The following is an 18860-nucleotide window of genomic DNA, read 5'->3' as shown; positions in this document are numbered from 1 at the left end:
AAATAACTGTACAACTGGCAGAAACAGGAAGATCGGTGATAAAGTCCATAGCAATGTGCTGCCATGGAGCAGCAGGTACGGGAAGGGGCTGGAGATGGGCAGCTGGTAAATGTCTGGGAATTTTGTGACGGGCACAGGATGAACAGGCCGCAACGAAGTCCACAACGTCCTTTCGCAGGGTAGGCCACCAGTAATGCCGGGAAATGAGCTGGAAGGTCTTCTTTTGGCCAGCATGGCCAGCTAGTTTAGAGGAATGTCCCCAGCGAAGAACCCTCTCCCGATCTGGTACTGCTACAAAAGTCTTATCGGGTGGAAGACGAGTCAGATCCAAGGGGGCCACATTCATCACCTTGGAGGAGTCAATGATGTGCGTAGGCTCCTCCTCTTGATCGGAGGACAGGAAGGACCGGGACAAGGCATCAGCTTTGACGTTCTTGTCCGCCGGGCGGAAATGAAGAATGAAGTCGAAGCGGGCAAAAAACAACGACCACCGGGCCTGGCGAGGATTGAGTCTCTGGGCATTTTGGAGATATGCCAGGTTTTTGTGATCCGTGTAGATGATTACCGGGTAAAGAGCCCCTTCAAGCAGATAGTGCCACTCCCCCAGTGCCAATTTGATGGCTAGTAATTTGCGGTCTCCTATGGAGTAGTTGCTCTCAGATGAGGAGAAGATTTTGGAGAAGAAGCCGCAGGTTACCATTCTCCCGGTAGAGGATTTTTGTGTGAGTACCGCTCCGGCTCCGGAGGAGGAGGCATCAACCTCCAGGTAGAATTGTTTATTACAGTCCGGACGGTGCAGAACGGGGGCAGAGGTGAAGGCTCTCTTTAAGGAAAGGAAGGCCTCCTCGGCTTCAGGCGACCATACCTTGGGATTTGCCCCCTTACGGGTAAGCGCAGATATGGGAGCAGTCTGGGACGAGAAATGTGGGATGAAAAGACGATAATAATTGGCGAAGCCCAGGAATTGCTGTATCGCCTTCAGACCTTCTGGACGGGGCCATTTTAGAACGGAAGACAGCTTCTCGGGATCCATTTGCAGGCCTGTCTGGGAGATAACATAGCCCAAGAATGGAAGGGAGGTCTGGTCGAAGAGGCACTTCTCGTATTTGGCATAGAGGTGGTTCTCCCGAAGCCTAAGCAGGACCTGGCGAACATCCCTCCGGTGTGTGTGGAGATCCGGAGAGAAGACCAAGATATCGTCCAGGTATACCACTACGCAGGAGTACAGGAGGTCACGGAAGATGTCGTTGACCAGCTCTTGAAAGACAGCGGGGGCGTTACAGAGACCACAGGGCATCACAAGGTACTCATAGTGACCGTCCCGGGTATTGAATGCTGTCTTCCACTCGTCTCCTTGATGGATACGGACCAGGTTGTAGGCTCCTCGTAGATCCAGCTTGGAGAAGATCCTGGCGCCCTTGAGACGGTCAAACAATTCGGAGATGAGCGGCAGGGGGTATTTGTTTTTTACAGTGATTAGATTGAGTCTTCTGTAGTCTATACAGGGACGTAGCGAGCCGTCTTTCTTTTTGACAAAGAAGAATCCGGCTCCAGCCGGGGAGGTAGATTTTCGGATAAATCCCCTAGCCAGATTTTCCTCAATGTATTCAGACATGGCCCGGGTTTCGGCCGCAGACAACGGGTAGATACGCCCACGGGGAGGAGTGGCGCCAGGTACCAGGTCGATCGGGCAGTCATATGGCCTATGGGCTGGCAACGTCTCTGCTTCCTTTTTACCGAAGACGTCCGCATAGGGCCAGTATGGAGCCGGGAGACCGGGCAGATTAGCTGGAGTAGGTGGAGGGCGAGCTGGGCGGACCGGAACCAGGCAAGTCTTATGGCAGTCTGCACCCCACTGGAGTACTTCAGCGGATCGCCAGTTCAATACGGGTTCATGTGTCTGGAGCCAAGGTAGCCCTAGCAACAGGGGGTGAGAGAGTCCGGATAGCACGTGGAAGGAGATCTTCTCTGAGTGCAGCATTCCCACCTGCAGAGTTAAGGGTTCAATGACGAGCAGGATGGGCACTGGAAGGAGTCTACCATCCACAAAGGTTCAGTGAGAGGCTTGGTGGGAATACGGTATCTCTCTACCAAGGACTGGGAGATGAGATTCTCAGCAGCTCCAGAGTCTAGGTGGGCGATTTCAAAGTGCCGATCCTCTCCCCAGGAGAGAGAGACAGACAAAGTCAGAGAGGGAGAGGACTTACTTTTGTCTAGGACGACCTCTCCGAGTGATCCTAGACACCGGCGTTTCCCGGCCTCTCCGGGCAGGAACGGATCAGGTGCTCCTTGCTGCCACAATAGAAACAGCTCCCCTCGGCCTGGCGTGACTCCTGGCGGGATTTGACCAACTTGGTCTGGTTGACCTGCATGGGCTCGGGTGAGTGCGCCTGGGGAGTGACTGGAGAAGAGACAGGTCTCTGGAAGATAGGAGCAAGGCGGGGAAACCTTCTCTCACGTGTGGTTTCCTTGGTACGTTCCTGGAACCGGATGTCAATCCGGGTAGCTAGTGACACCAGGTCGTCCAAGGTGGTAGGGATGTCCCGACTGGCAAGTTCATCTTTAATCCGTCCGGAAAGTCCCTCCCAGAAGACGGACAGCAGGGCTTCGTTATCCCAGGCAAGCTCAGAAGCGAGGGTACAGAAACCGTATGGCATATTGGCCTACGGTGAGACTCCCTTGGCGGAGACCTAGCAGAGAGGAGTCTTTCGTCCCGGTTCATCGAAGACTTTCCGGAAAGCCGTGAGGAAAGCTGACAAGTTGGATACCAGGCGATCCCCTCTCTCCCACAAGGGATTTAGCCAAGCCAGTGCCTCCCCAGTGAGATGGGACATGATGAAAGCCACTTTGGCCCGGTCGGTGGTAAAGTGATGTGCCAAGAGTTCAAAGTGCAGGGTGCACTGGTTAATGAAGCCTCGAGCCAAGGCGGGATCTCCACCAAAACGAGGCGGTGCAGAGAGTCGAGGACCTGGACCGGGTACCATGGCATTGATGGGTAGCGGCGTTGCCGGGGCGTGAGTCGTACGACTGGAGGCAGGTCCAGGTGGAGCAGTCAGTGTGTCCAGGCGGGAGTTGACATTACGCAGGTGGTTCAGGATGGATTCCTGTTGGGATCTCTGACGGGAGACTTAGTGGAACAGGTCAGAGAGCAAGGGAGCTTGGGCGCCACCGGATTCCATGGCCCGAGCAAAACTGTAACGGGGCCGAGTGGTGGAACCTCTGTGCCCAGGAACAAGGCGGAACCTCGAGGGGCAGATGTTATACTGGGGACGACCTTGTAATAGAGCAGGTGGCTCCCACGGGTCAGGTAGCTGGGACTGACCGGAGTAGCGGGTGGACACAGCTGGTAGGTAGCAGTCTCTGGGTGAGTAGGCGGGTGATCACGGGAAGTGACGGAAGAGCAGGTAAGAGTCTCTTGGCTGGCAGGCAGGCGGTCACGGCAAGTGACGGCTGAGCGGGTAATAGTCTCTTGGCTGGCAGGCAGGCGGTCACGGCAAGTGACGGCTGAGCGGGTAATAGTCTCTTGGCTGGCAGGCAGGCGGTCACGGCAAGTGACGGCTGAGCGGGTAATAGTCTCTTGGCTGGCAGGCAGGCGGTCACGGCAAGTGACGGCTGAGCGGGTAAGAGTCTCTTGGCTGGCAGGCAGGTGGTCACGGCAAGTGACGGCGAAGCCTCCAGGTAGGCTAGCAGGCGGGTAGCAGGTGAGCGCTCCCAGGTGAGCGGGTTAGCAGGTACGGCAGGTAGCAGGCAGGTAACTGGCAGGTGCTTCCTGTACCGCAGGTGGACTTGCCCATAGACAGACTGGCGGATGCAGGAGACAGACTGTCGGGCTGAAGGGAAGACAAGCAGGCAGACAGTACTGGACGTCAGGCTGGCAAAGGGACCTGAGGGCTGAAGCAGAGGTGAGTATGCTTTGCAACAACTTTGCTCGGGCACCTCCATTTTGGAGGAGGTGCCTTATATATGGGAAGTCCTCCGGCTATTGGCCGGGGACTCCTTAGGACGGCGCGCGGTCCCTTTAAGAGAGGGGGAGCGCGCGCACGCCCTAAGCACAGTGCCCGGGGAGGAGCACGCGCCGGCAGCAGCGAGGGAAGGAGCGCTGGAGGACGCCGCGCGCTGAACAGGAAGGTGAGAGGGACGGCGTCTCTGCCTAGCAGGAGGCAGAGACGCCGATGCTACAGATAGATATGAGATACATGGATAAATAGATAGATATATAGTGGATAAATAGATAATAATAGTTGGATATACTGGCGAAAGAATGAAAGTTTGCCAGATAGATAGAAAGGTAGATTAATAGGTCCATCCATCCATAGTTACATTGCTTTTATCTCTGTTTACAATAAAGAATAAAAGGAACAATGTACAATAGAGTTTTCATAGGACTCGTGCAGACAAACGTATTTTCGGTCCGAGTTCAATTCGACAAAACATCGCAGAGGAGCCGGGAAGAATGACTCCTGCAGCACCACGGAGCTGCGCTGCGCTCAGTGAGTGACAGGATACCGCTCACTGAGCTCAGCTCCAGAGCCGCTCGCTGCAGGAGTCATTCTCCCTGGCTCCTCTACTGAGCGGTCACATGCTTTACAGCGGCGGACACTTAGGACAGGTGAGTGCATGGATTTTTTTATTTTATTCTTATTTTTACAGGTGGAGACACCGGAAACAGACTGCAACTCTCATCATTGTCCCTGCTGGTGCTCGCAGCACCGGCAGGAGACTATGATGAGGGCAGGGTTCAGCACCCGGCGCTTGGGAACAGCGCTAACTGCACACTGATTCCCAAATGACGGTACGTGTCACACGGATGGCATCCGTGTGTGGTACGTGTTTACACGGACCTATTGACTTGAATGGGTTCATATGATCCGTGCTGCCGGCTAAAAACAGATATGTCTACGTGTCGAGCACACGGACACACGGTCCGTGAAAACACACTGAGATGTGCACAGACCCATTCATTTGAATGAGTCTACATGTGTCAGTGTCTCCGGTACGTGTGGAAACTCTCACCACACATACCGGACACACGGACGTGTGAAAGAGCCCTAGCAACAACAATACAATGATAATACAATATTGTATGATTCCCATGTCGTGGGACATAATGAGTTCCTCCTCACTAAGGTTTCATTGTCTCAGTATTTCAGAAGTTACCTGACAATATTGTTTTTCTCACTGATTGTTTAGTATTCTGTACCTTATTGTGATACTATTTTTACTTTAATGGAAATCAGCTCTCTCCACTGACTATTTGATGAGTCTATGATAACTTGTGTTTATACACAGCCAATCAGATAAGGCAGAGAAAAGGGGGTTGAGCGAGAAAGCAGCAGCCTGAACCAATTGTGAGACAGGAGTGTGTATCAGACTACTTCAGACTCCATGTACACACTGTAGCTAAAATGTAGTAATGGGACTGAGCCAAAAAAGCACCAAGTAATGAATAATAAAAATAGCAGGTGACAATTTATTTATTTAAATTACTCACTTACAGTGGCATGCAAATGTTTGGGCATCCCTGGTAAAAATTACTGTTATTCTGAACAGTTAACCATGTTGAAGATGAAATGATCTTTAAAAGGCCTAAAGTTAAAGATGACACATTTCCTTTGTATTTTAGGCAAAAAAATAAATATACTGCCATATTTTCATTTTAAAACTTACAAAAAGGAAAGTGGGCCGATGCAAAATTTTGGTCACCCTTGGAGATTTGTGTGCTCAGATAACTTTGACCAAAGTTTCAGACCTTAATTAGCCTGTTAGGGTTATGGCTTGTTCACTATCATCGTTCAGAAATCCAAGGTGATGAAAATTTCCCAGCTTTATAAAAACCCAGCCTCCTCTAACCTTGTGCCAAAAAGTAGCAGCCATGGGTTCATCTAAGCTGCTGCCTAGCACTCTGAAAATGGCGGAGGGCCACAAAGCAGGAGAAGGCTATAAGGAGATAGCAAAGCATTTTCAAGTTGCCCTTTCCTCAGTTCGAAATGTAATTAAGAAATGGCAGTTAACAGAAACAGTGGAGGTCAGGATAAAATCTGGATGACCAAGCAAAATGTTAGTGAGAGCTGCTAGTAGGATTGCTAGACAGGCAAATCAGAACCTCCGCTTGACTGCAAAAGACCTTCAGAAAGATTTAGCAGACTCTGGAGTTGTGGTACATTGTAATACTGTTCAGTGACATCTGCACAAATATGGCCTTCAGGGAAGAGTCATCAGAAGAAAATCTCTCCTGCATCCTCACCATAAAATTCAGTATCAGAAGTATGCAAAAGAACGTCTAAACAAGCCTAATGCATTTTGGAAACAAGTCCTGTGGACCGGTAGGTTAAAATAGAAGTCTTTAGCCACAATGATCAAAGGTATGTGTGGAGAAAAAAGGGCACAGAATTTCAGGAAAATAACATCTCGCCAACCATTAAGCATGGGGGTGGATCAATCACGCTTTGGCTTGTATTGCAGCCAATTGCACGGGTAACATTTCACGGGTAAAGGGAAGAATGGATTCAATGAAATTTCAACAAATTCTTGATGCAAATAACACCATCTGTAAAAAAAACTGAAGTTGAAAAGGCGCAAGCTGAAGGTTTTACAATGGCCCTCACAGTCCCCTAATCTGAACATCATTGAAAATATGTGGCTAGACCTCAAAACAGAAGTGCATGCAAGACGACCAAGGAATCTCACAGAACTGGAAGAATTTTCCAAGTAAGAATGGATGAAAATCCCTCAAACAAGAATTGAAAGACTCTTGTCTGGCTACACAAAGCGGTTACAAGCTGTGATACTTGCAAAAGGGGGCGCTTCTAGGTACTAACCATGCAGGGTGCCCAAACTTTTGCACCGGCCCATTTTCCTTTTTGTCTTTTTTAAAATGTACAAGATGAAAAAAAAATATATATATATTTTGCCTAAAATACAAAGGAAATGTGTTAACACAATAACAGTAATTTTAACCAGTGGAGCCCAAACTTTTACATGCCACTGTATATAGCGCCATTAATTCCACATCGCTTTACAGACATTATCGGCACTGTCCCCATTGGGGCTCACAATCTACATTCCCTATCAGTATGTCTTTGGAGCGTGGGAGAAAACCGGAGAACCCGGAGGAAACCCACGCAAACACGGGGAGAACATACAAACTCCTTGCAGATGTTGTCCTTATTGAGAATCGAATCCTGGACCCCAGGGCTGCAAGGATGCAGTGCTAACCATTGAGCCACCATGCTGCCAAAAGGTACTGACCTGCATAAAGCTTTTGTCCTCCTACCTGAAAAATAAAATAATATGCATTATTTAGTGAAGCTGAAGATGCAGACAAATGATTGTTCAGCCAAGAACTATAGGGCGTGTGTGATGATCATTAAGGTGTCCATATACCATAGATGCAGGCCCGTCGTCAGCACCTCGGCGCACCTGGGCAAGTGCCGGGGCCCTGAGCAGGCGGGGGGCCCACTCGCCGTCGGGCACCCCGGTGCGCTCTGGGACCCATGAGCGGAGGAGAGTGGTGCCCACACCCCCACCCCCGCTTGCTCAGGGCTCAATACTTACCTCGCGCTGTGCCTCTGCGGCAGGTCCTGTATCTTCCGCGGCTGCTGCATTGTGACGTCTCAGGTCAGAGGACGCGATGACATCTTTCCACCACGCCCTCTGCTGAGCAGTAACAGCACAGAGCGGGAAGACGGCGACACGGGTGAGGAGTCCAGAGCAGTGGCAGCAGGTGAGGAGAGGTAAGGTGAGTATTTTATTTTTTATTTTTTTATGTATGGAGGCATGGGGCATTATATGGGGGCCCAGGAGGCATGGGGCATTATACGGGGGCCCAGGAGGCATGGGGCACCTGCATGGGGCATTATATGGGGGCCCAGGAGGCATGGGGTATTATATGGGGCACCTGCATGGGGCATTATATGGGGGCCCAGGAGGCATGGGGCATTATATGGGGCACAGCCTGCATGGCGCATTATATGGGGGCACAGCCTGCATGGAGCATTCTGTGGGGGTCAGTATTCTGTATGGAGCATTAGATGGGGGCCAGTATCCTGTATGGAGCATTATAAGGGGGCCAGTATTCTGTATGGTTCATTATATGGGGGCCAGCATTCTGTATGGATCATTATGTGGGGGCCAGTATTCTGTATGGAGCATTATATGGGGGCCAGTATTCTGTATAGAGCATTATATGGGGGCCAGTATTCTGTATAGAGCGTTATATGGGGGCCAGTATTCTGTATAGAGCATTATAAGGGGGCCAGTATTCTGTATAGAGCATTATATGGGGGCCAGTATTCTGTATGGAGCATTATATGGGGGCCAGTATCCTGTATGGATCATTATATGGGGGCCAGTATTCTGTATGGATCATTATATGGGGGCCAGTATTCTGTATGGATCATTATGTGGGGGCCAATATTCTGTATGGAGCATTATATGGGGGCCAGTATTCTGTATACAGCATTATATGGGGGCCAGTATTCTGTATAGAGCGTTATATGGGGGCCAGTATTCTGTATAGAGCGTTATATGGGGGCCAGTATTCTGTATAGAGTGTTATATGGGGGCCAGAGTTCTGTATGGAGAGTTATATGGGGGCCAGTATTCTGTATGGATCATTATATGGGGGCCAGTATTCTGTATGGAGCATTATATGGGGGCCAGTATTCTGTATGGAGCATTATATGGGGGCCAGTATTCTGTATGGAGCATTATAAGGGGGCCAGTATTCTGTATAGAGCATTATATGGGGGCCAGTATACTGTATGGAGCATTATATGGGGGCCAGTATTCTGTATGGAGCAATATATGGTGCCCATAATACTGTACGGAGGACTATGTGGTGCACATAATTCTGTATGGAGGACTATGTGGTGCCCATAATACTGTATGGAGGACTATACTGTCCGGTCTGCACTGTGCGCTGTGAGGATTCGCCGGTTTCTGAGCTATTGTAGAATTTACAATAGATATCACTCATGTAATGTAAGAAGTGAAATCTTTGGCATTGTACTATATACTGTATATATACCTTATCTGTGCATCATGAATCGTGGTATGTGTTAAAGGGGCCCACTGAGACTCTTTCGCCCAGGGCCCACAAAAACCTGGAGCCAGCCTTGCATAGATGTGTATGTGTTCTCAATAGTGTGAGTGGAATGATCTGCTGCCAGACACATTTGACAGCAGATTATCTTCTGTGAAACCAAGAATGAGGAATATTGAAATCCAACATTCAAGAAACTTCTTTTTTCTCACAATCTGCTGTTGGGGGCGAGTTCGGACACGCTATGGTCAATATTTTCAGTCATAATTGGTGGGTTAGGCAGACATTCAATAATCATTGTCTATGGCCACCTTTAGTTTTTGTACATTAGATAATAGTATTGTACCACACACTCTACAACCCATACTACTAGTAGACTACTGTGAGGGCAGCAGAATTGTGATGGTAGCTCTGAAGTATAGCAAAGGTTCTAACTGTGGATCGCTGCAACTAAAGAAATATATTTGCTGATTAACTCAACTTTTGTAGATAAACGTGGATTTATTTTATATGGAAAACACAAAAATGTCTGCAGTGCAGGTTTCCATACTTGAAATCCTAGTAATATTTTGTATGAGTGTGCACTCATAGTCTTCTTTCTTTTATTTACAGAAAAAGGTGTTCTGAAGCCAAATGACATATCTGTGTTTACAACTCTCACGGTGAATGGACGGCTCTTCGCTTGTCCTCGAGATCAGTTTGATTCGTTGGTATGCTCTTTTATAATGATATTGGGATATTCCCATTGTGTGGTAATCATTTGGTATGTGTAGTGTATTTATTGACATATAGACATCAGATTTTGGTCAGTGAATCTTGCCAATGATGTAATGTCTGTGGGGGCTGTCAGGCCTACCACAATGGCTTAAAAATACACCTACGGCATCTAATAACATGTCGAGTGAACATGGTAATGGGGGGATTCGTCATTTTCTCCTACATGGAAAATTCTTCTAAGCTTCTTAATATGTTCCTATCATCTTCAGCATTTTCTAGACTCAACTAGTACTTTGTACGACAATAGCAATAAAGAACTTTAATTTGGCTATTTTGTTGCTCATCAATAATGTCCATTCTTTGTCATGTAGACACCACTTCCAGAACAGGAAGGTCCATCCACCGGAACAATGTCAACATTTGAGCTTATGAGTTCGAAGGACTTGGCTTACCAGATGACAATCCATGACTGGGACCTCTTCAACTGTGTTCATGAGGTGTGCACATTGTGTTCATGGATTCAGTATTTTAGTATAATAACCCCTACTCCATAAAAATATACCAAACATCTTTGAGAGCTAATAAAATGGTGGATATTTCTAATATTATTCATTCAGCTTATCCCAATTAAGATGGTATTCCTCTCTTTTGAGTAGTTGATCATTTTTAGATCGATGTGGGCAGTGGTGTAACTTGAAGCTTGTGGGCCTCAATGCAAAATCTCCAACAGGCCCCCACAAGTTTCAAGGGTCTTTATTAGTTCGGTCTCCCCATATGGACCAGAGGGGCGTTTTGGGCTCCAGTGTCTGGATGCAACTGCAAGTAGATAGACTTAGAAAGGAGCAGGTGGATGTAAGTGCAACAAGCCATCCCAGTCGGTCTTGAATCCTGATGATTAGTTGGAGGCCCAGAGGTGGGACCCACATTATTTCATCAGTTACGTCCTATCAAGTTGATAGGTGATAAGATATGTAGCCCAGAATGTCCCTTTAACTTACAAGTATATTGCAAATCAAATTTATATATGAGATAGCCAAGATGATTGTCTATAAAATTATGGTAGTCTCACGTTTGAAGCCGTTGTGGATGGTGAGATATGGAGCCTGAAAGTCAAAAGTTCAAAACATTGTTACCCTTTAGCTCATCAGTGTAAAATAAAAAAAGCACATGTAGTAATCAGACAGCAAAAGGATTATATAAGAAGATTTTTTAAGGCACAGTTAGGCCTACACCTATAGATACTAAAAATTAAGAGGAATTCTTCCCCAAACAACTTGTTAGCTTTTCTTCTCTAGAGGCGAAACTAGATATTACAGGGTGAAGATTTTATGAATGCCTGATCAAATTTGTAAAGAGTAGCAGCGGTAAGGTGTGAAGTAGAGATTTGTGAATTAATTTGCACTACCCTGTTCCAATGGCCACATCAATAGTCTGTGGCCGCCAGACTGGAGCCACGTGAGTCGCCTCATACCCGCTGGAATCCCCTACCTGGTGCGACACCATGAGTGTGTCACGTCTCAACAGTGACGTCACGCCAGGCCAGCTTATCAAAAGAGGCAACTGGGTTTCTGGCAGGTAGGAAGGAGGTTAGCAGGGCTCCCGTCCGGCGGCCACAAACTACTGACGTGGCCGCTGTGGCTGCAAATCGATTTGCTCATCTCTAGTATAAAGCAATTTCTAAAAATTTCAGTTGAGTAACATTTTATGTTCAATCTGTTTTATTAAGCACATTTTATATAACATGATCGAATCAAAAGTAGTTAAAACTTGGCGTATTGATATAGGCAAAACATATCAGCCACGCAGGGTCTTTTTTAGAATTCGGAAGACACATGAAGTTATGAAGTCTTATGTAGAGTAAACTAGATAACAGTAACATTACATTTTGACGGAATCACACCAACCAGAGTCCTTCACTTGACAGTTTTCAAAAAATAAATAGGGGGAAGGAAAAAAAGACAAGGGGAGGGAAGTGAGAGGGAGGTGAAAGGTGAGGGAGCATGGGTGAAGGGAAGAATACCAGGTCATAAGTAGGATCACATAGCACCAACCCAGGTCTATCTAAGAGCCTAGCCAACACCCTACTGAAATATTTTGTGAAAGTCTGATGAATCCTGAAATAAAATCCAAGTATTCCAGATCTTCCTGAATTTATCTGAATTACCAGAACTTTCAGCCGTCAGTTCCTCCATTCGACAAACATCAACCATTTCGGTATACCATTCATTTATGAAAGGAATCTGAGATGAACACCAATGTCTTGGGATCACTGAGCGAGCCGCTGTTAAGTAGAGTAACATTTTAAAGGTGAAACAAATAGAATTAAGTTTGGTCAAGTATGAGCCATGAAGATAAGCCATCGTACCTCAATGCTGCCCTATTATGCTTCTCTCCGCTTACATATTACTGCTACCTATAGACCCTGTGATCACATCCCTTGTTCTCCTACTTGCTATATTACAGTATTCTAGCTACTGTGATTTAGGTTTTCTGCTACTTTATAACATTGAGATTTTTTTTGTGAAACTTTTCCATGTAAGCGGGATCTTTATACAATTATAGAGTTAACATCCTTTGAGGATAACTGTATTTAACCATTTCCTCCCTGCAGCTGGAGCTCATCTTTCACACCTTAGGAAGGCACAATTTTAAAAAGACCACAGCCAATTTGGACCTCTTTCTGAGACGTTTCAATGAAATCCAATTTTGGGTTGTGACTGAAATTTGCCTGTGCCCTCAGCTCAGCAAGCGTGTGCAACTCCTGAAGAAATTTATTAAAATTGCAGCCCAGTAAGTACTTTTTCATGGCAATTTCCAAAAGGGTATGGAGACAAAAAAAAAATATCTTGGTGGTATTTCTACATTTTAAATGGATTTTGCTTTTTTGTGCATTACAGACATTTATGACTTATTATTTTTTCTTCTCTAGAAATACTTTTTAATAAAGGTATAATGCAAAGTGATTTTTTTTCCAAATGCCTCTAGAAAATTGTTTCAGTTTAGATGGAGGACTGACTGCATATCCACAGTAGGGCAGCAGCATGACCTCTGACAGCCTGGTACTGCTCTCCTATGGCTTGTCTATTTAAGCCCGCTGGTTAGCAGGCTGCTTTTTTCCTCTCAAAATCCTTTTTCCCTTTCAGCAATTGCATTTAAAAAAAAATGCCAAAGGTGTTTTTCTTCTACCGTTTATAGTCTCAAAAATCAGCGGGGCACTGAAACGAAACAAAAATCCTTTAAAGGCATAAATTTTAAAATGTGTTCGCGTTCCGCAGCGGGATCCAGGAAAATACTTAATTACGACCAATTAAAAATATAACAATCTCCAAAAGACAATGGAATTCAGAAAAAAAAATCCTTAAACAGAAATTTGAAAGTGCGCAGCAAACAAAAAGACAGAGCGCTAAGTGCAGCAGCAGCCCAGTAAGTCTGGCTAAAGTCGTGTTTTTATCCTTCTAATGTGGTTAATTTAGTCTTAAAAAGAAGGCAACTGTTTACTTTTATTTTACTAGACCTTACTCGGGGCTAAAAATAAAGAAGGCTAAATGTACCTTTTAGTGCTGGGGACTCCCACCGAGAGTGCCAAAGCACAAATTTAAGGAGACAAAAAGCCGAGTTGGCATAAATCAACCCCTATTTCAACATTGATTCTCTTAATACGACCTCACATGGGATTTCTTTTACAAGCTAGGTCATAATTCACAGGAGCATGCTCAGCTTTGGTTTAAAGAAGCAGACATAAGTGTATTTTTTGATACATATGTCCATTTTGCCAGACATTTTCATTAAAATATGCCACATACCATTGAACAAACATCCTTAGCTGTTTATTTGTGTGTGTGTGTGTATATATATATATATATATATATATATTAGTGCCTTTAAAAAGTAATCATTACCGTGAACATTTTTTCACAGTACAACCACAATTTATGTTTCTAAATATTTGAAAAATATTTAAGGCCTGGACTGTGACGGGGCCATTCACACACATGAATATGCTTTGATCTAAACGATACATTGTAGCTCTGGCAGTATGTTTAGGGTCGTTGTCCTGCTTGAAGGTGAACCTACACCCCAGTCTCAATTTTTTTGCAGCCTCTAACAGGTTTTCCTCCAGGATTGCCCTGCATTTAGCTCCATCCATCTTCCCATCAACTCTGACCTGCTTCCCTGTCCCTGCTGAAGAAAATCATCCCACAGCGTGATGCTACCACCTGCCACCACCATGTGTGACAGTGGGGATGGTGTTTTCAGGGTGATGTGCAGTGTTTTCCACCACCCATAGCGTTTTGCATTTAGCCTAAAAAGTTCTACTTTGATCTCATCTGACCAGAGCACCTTCTTATACATGCTAGCTGTGTCCCCTAGGTGGCTTTTTGCAAACTGCAAGTGGGATTTCTTATGACTTGCTGTCAAAACTGACCTTCTTCTTGTCACTCTTCCATAAAGGCCAGATTTGTGGAGTATACTACTAATATTTGTCCTGTGGACTGATTCTTCCACCTGAGCTGAGAGTCTCTGCAGTTCCTCCAGAGGGATCATGGGACTCTTGGCTACTTTTCTAATTAGTGCTCTCCTTGCTTGGGATGTCAGTTGAGGCGGACATCCATGTAGGTTTTCAGTTGTTCCATACTCTTTCCATTTTTGGATGATGGTTTGAACAGTGCTCCATGAGATGTTGAGAGCTTGGGCTATTATTTTATAACTTAACCCTGCTTTACTCTTCACCACAACTTTATCCCTGATCTGTCTGGTCTGTTCCTTGGTTTGCTGTTTGATCCCTAATGTTCTCAAACAAACCTCTGAGGCCTTCACATAACAGCTGTAGTTATACTGAGAATAAATTACACACAGGTGGACTCAATTTACTAATTATGTGACATTTGGAGCCAATTGGTCACTCAGCATTTCCACCCCCCAATGTGGCTTTTTCTTTTTTTTAATGAATTTTGCTTTTAACTCTCTTTTTATACTGTTCTCTGTCAATGTTTGACCTAAACAAACTTTGTCCTGTGCTATTTACCTCCTCAATGTTTTTTTTTTATAAAATGGCTCTGTTTGTATTATTATTTTTTTATTTTATTAGTCATTTATCGTAATTCCAGTGCAGAATTAGAAGGACCTCCCCAATGTTGGATTCTTCAAGCTACACATCTTATTTTTGAAAAACTTCCAATGTTAAAATTCAGTAACTTTTTTGTTTCAGTTGCAAGGAGTACAAAAATCTAAACTCTTTCTTCGCCATCGTCATGGGACTAAGTAATGTAGCGGTGAGCCGACTTTCATTAACGTGGGAGGTAAGTACATGTGAAGTGTGGCATATTTCATTGTTGTTTTTTTGTGGAGGATGACATGGAGAAAAAAAATATTAATTCAAATCTTGTATTATGTGCAAATATATTTTTTAAATCAGTATGTGAAACGAACTTAAACTTGTGGATAATGTAGCTAAAATCGTGGGAATCAATGGCTGACAGAAAGTTTACGTTGTAATAAATCTCAAAGTTCTAGGCTACGCAGTCTTGCTGTTGCTACAAATAGGTTAAATTTCTTTTTGTACTGTACTTTAGGAATTGTTAGAGCAGATTGATATATTGTTTATTCTAGACAACTAAAAGGAGTCCAGTTGGTGGTCCTAATCAGTGATGGACAAACCACCTACCAGACTTCTTTGCTTTGAAATAGAAGGAATTTAAATGAACAAAAGTTAAAGTTGTGTTCTCCAAGAATGTGATAAAATGGCCCCTGTCACATAATTCAAACTGCAGCCTGTCCTAGTCACGTGTCAGAACGGGCCGCAGTCTGAAAAATACTGATTGAAACGTGTCTAAACTAACAGAAGAGTGGTATATTGAAGACTGAGGCTGGAGAAAAAAAATCCCTTGTGTTCAGTCAGCCGAGAAGAAGATGATTTATTTCTTCCCATGTCACAGCCCTGCTTTGGCAGGTCATTGTATGTGTCTACGATGCCGCTCTTCTGTCAGTTGAGATACACATCTCGAACTGTGTTTTTTAAGACTGCTACTGATTCTGACACGTGACTAGGACAAGCTGCAGTTTGAATTATGTGACGGGGCCATTTTATTACATTATTGAAAAACCCCTTTAAACTGAATCTTCTCTCACAAAACATATATACATATGTACAGTACAGACCAAAAGTTTGGACACACCTTCTCATTTAAAGATTTTTCTGTATTTTCATGACTTTGAAAATTGTACATTCACACTGAAGGCATCAAAACTATGAATTAACACATGTGGAATTATATACTTAACAAAAAAGTGTGAAACAACTGAAAATATGTCTTATATTCTAGATTCTTCAAAGTAGCCACCTTTTGCTTTGATGACTGCTTTGCACACTCTTGGCATTCTCTTGATGAGCTTCAAGAGGTAGTCACCGGAAATGGTTTTCCCTTCACAGGTGTCCCCTGGCAGGTTTAATAAGTGGGACTTCTTGCCTTATAAATGGGGTTGGGACCATCAGTTGCGTTGTGCAGAAGTCAGGTGGATACACAGCTGATAGTCCTACTGAATAGACTGTTAGAATTTGTATTATGGCAAGAAAAAAACAGCTAAGTAAAGAAAAACGAGTGTCCATCATTACATTAAGAAATGAAGGTCAGTCAGTGTGAAAAATTGGGCAAACTTTGAAAGTGTCCCCAACTGCAGTTGCAAAAACCATCAAGCGCTACAAAGAAACTGGCTCACATGAGGACCGCCCCAGGAAAGGAAGACCAACAGTCACTTCTGCTTCTGAGGATTAGTTTATCCGAGTCACCAGCCTCAGAAATCGCAGGTTAACAGCAGCTCAGATTAGAGACCAGGTCAATGCCACACAGAGTTCAAGCAGCAGACACATCTCTTCAACAACTGTTAAGAGGAGACTTTGTGCAGCAGGCCTTCATGGTAAAATAGCTGCTAGGAAACCACTGCCCTGGACAGGCAACAAGCAGAAGAGACTTGTTTGGGCTAAAGAAGGAATGGACATTAGACCAGTGGAAATCTGTGCTTTGGTCTGATGAGTCCAAATTTGAGATCTTTGGTTCCAACCACCGTGTCTTTGTTCTACGCAGAAAAGGTAAACGGATGGACTCTACATGCCTGGTTCCCACCGTGAAGCATGGAGGAGGAGGTGTGATGGTGTGGGGGTGTTTTGCTGGTGACACTGTTGGGGATTTATTCAAAATTGAAGGCATACTGAACCAGCATGGCTACCACAGCATCTTGCAGCGGCATGCTATTTCATCCGGTTTGTGTTTAGTTGGACCATCATTTATTTTTCAACAGGACAATGACCCCAAACACACCTCCAGGCTGTGTAAGGGCTATTTGACCAAGAAGGAGAGTGATGGGGTGCTACGCCAGATGACCTGGCCTCCGCAGTCACCAGCCTGAACCCAATCGAGATGGTTTGGGGTGAGCTGGACCGCAGAGTGAAGGCAAAAGGGCCAACAAGTGCTAAGCATCTCTGGGAACTCCTTCAAGATTGTTGGAAGACCATTTCCGGTGACTACCTCTTGAAGCTCATCAAGAGAATGCCAAGAGTGTGCAAAGCAGTCATCAAAGCAAAAGGTGGCTACTTTGAAGAACCTAGAATATAAGACCTATTTTCAGTTGTTTCACACTTTTTTGTTAAGTCTCTAATTCCACATGTGTTAATTCATAGTTTTGATGCCTTCAGTGTGAATGTACAATTTTCATAGTCAAGAAAATACAGAAAAATCTTTAAATGAGAAGGTGTGTCCAAACTTTTGGTCTGTACTGAATGTATAATATATCAATATGTTCTTAAATCTGCGGCTAACAGGACTGCATTAATAGTGTGACAGGTTTCCTTTAAGGTAATGGTTTTTGGAAGACGATTATATATTAAAATGGTCTAGATCAGTGTGGTGAGGGACCTTTATTTTGGCAGTGTCAAAATCTCATGTTTGTGGCTGAAGTTTCATGGAAGGGTTGGTAGTGGTCTGTAGGTGGTAAATTTTTATGGACAATGGCCCCTTTTGATTGTGGTTTAATTTATCCCTCGATGGAATTTTATTAGTTCACATCCCAGCCCACATATGTTTGATAGTATCAATGAATTTTATTAGAAAAGTGTTTTCATTTAGAAAACCCATTTACATATAGAATTGCACATTATTAGAGAAGTGACCTAGATTCAGGAATTTTTACCTCTTGGCTCTAATAAAAACGTAAAAATAGTCTTTCTAACTTTAAAGGACCTGTCGTGATTGATTTCAATGGGAATTGTGTAATACTTGATATTTCCCATGGTGGCGCTGGAGGGAAACTGAACCCTTATAGACAGGTATCCTCACACATTATACCTGATGACTAGGGGTCCCAGTAGGGGGGCACTTTTTGATTAGCTAGCTCATTGTCAAAGAGACTATTCTAATAAGAAGGGATTGTCTAAAGTGATGAACCTCGGAATATTTTAGGAAAAGTCATAGTTTTACCTGTCACATTGTAGATTATGTCAGCATAAATTTTATTCAAAGGTATTAATTTAGTACTAAACTGATAAAGTCAGCACATGCAGTCACCTGCTTATTACCTATGAAGGAAGGTCAGAGTACAGCAAAAGTGTTCTATCTGGACGACACAGATCCTACTTATTAAATTGTGCGCCTGCTACTTATCAAAGATCATTATATCTAAAGTCACATTTTCTGTGGATATCCCCTTTAATAGATCTAGTTAAACTTTTGCAATAGGCTAAAGTATGTGGAAAATAAGAGAATGAATATCTCCAGTTTTATCTCTTTAGAACTGTGCTTCTTACCGGCAAGAACATCCGGTAGGCTGAACTTAGACACCCCAGCTCTTGATATTCTTCTCATCTGCATGAAAACAGCTTTTATAATTGATTCCTTGCAGAATAATATGAACAGAATCCGATTTGCTTGCCTGTCATTTTTATCTTCCCCCTAGTTCTGAGATGCCATATTTTCCTGGATCTGCTCTCTAATCATTTGCACTAGTTTTCATTCCCCAATTATTGCTGACAATTTAGATGGGAAAATGTTTACGGATCGCACTGATTGTTGCTCATAAGTCATAATGCCAATGTGATTAGTATTTCAAT

The 18860-nt window shown here is 44.4% G+C and overlaps 1 protein-coding gene across 4 annotated transcripts in view; it reads left to right on the top strand.

Moving 5' to 3' along the window:
• The window catches only part of RAPGEF4 (Rap guanine nucleotide exchange factor 4), a 370796-nt gene that overhangs the window by 319627 nt on the left and 32309 nt on the right, over window positions 1-18860 (top strand). For all 4 annotated transcript variants that reach the window (XM_073646933.1, XM_073646932.1, XM_073646934.1 and 1 more), the window contains 4 exons: window positions 9656-9753; window positions 10132-10257; window positions 12372-12550; window positions 14970-15060. In XM_073646933.1, the coding sequence (XP_073503034.1) occupies window positions 9656-9753; window positions 10132-10257; window positions 12372-12550; window positions 14970-15060 (494 nt within the window). The remainder of the gene's footprint in view (window positions 1-9655; window positions 9754-10131; window positions 10258-12371; window positions 12551-14969; window positions 15061-18860) is intronic.

Source organism: Phyllobates terribilis, unplaced genomic scaffold, assembly GCF_046119375.1.
Source record: "Phyllobates terribilis strain yellow unplaced genomic scaffold, ASM4611937v1 Scaffold_9__5_contigs__length_417890890, whole genome shotgun sequence".
NCBI classification, from domain to species: domain Eukaryota; kingdom Metazoa; phylum Chordata; class Amphibia; order Anura; family Dendrobatidae; genus Phyllobates; species Phyllobates terribilis.
This window is presented reverse-complemented; position numbering and strand designations above follow the sequence as displayed.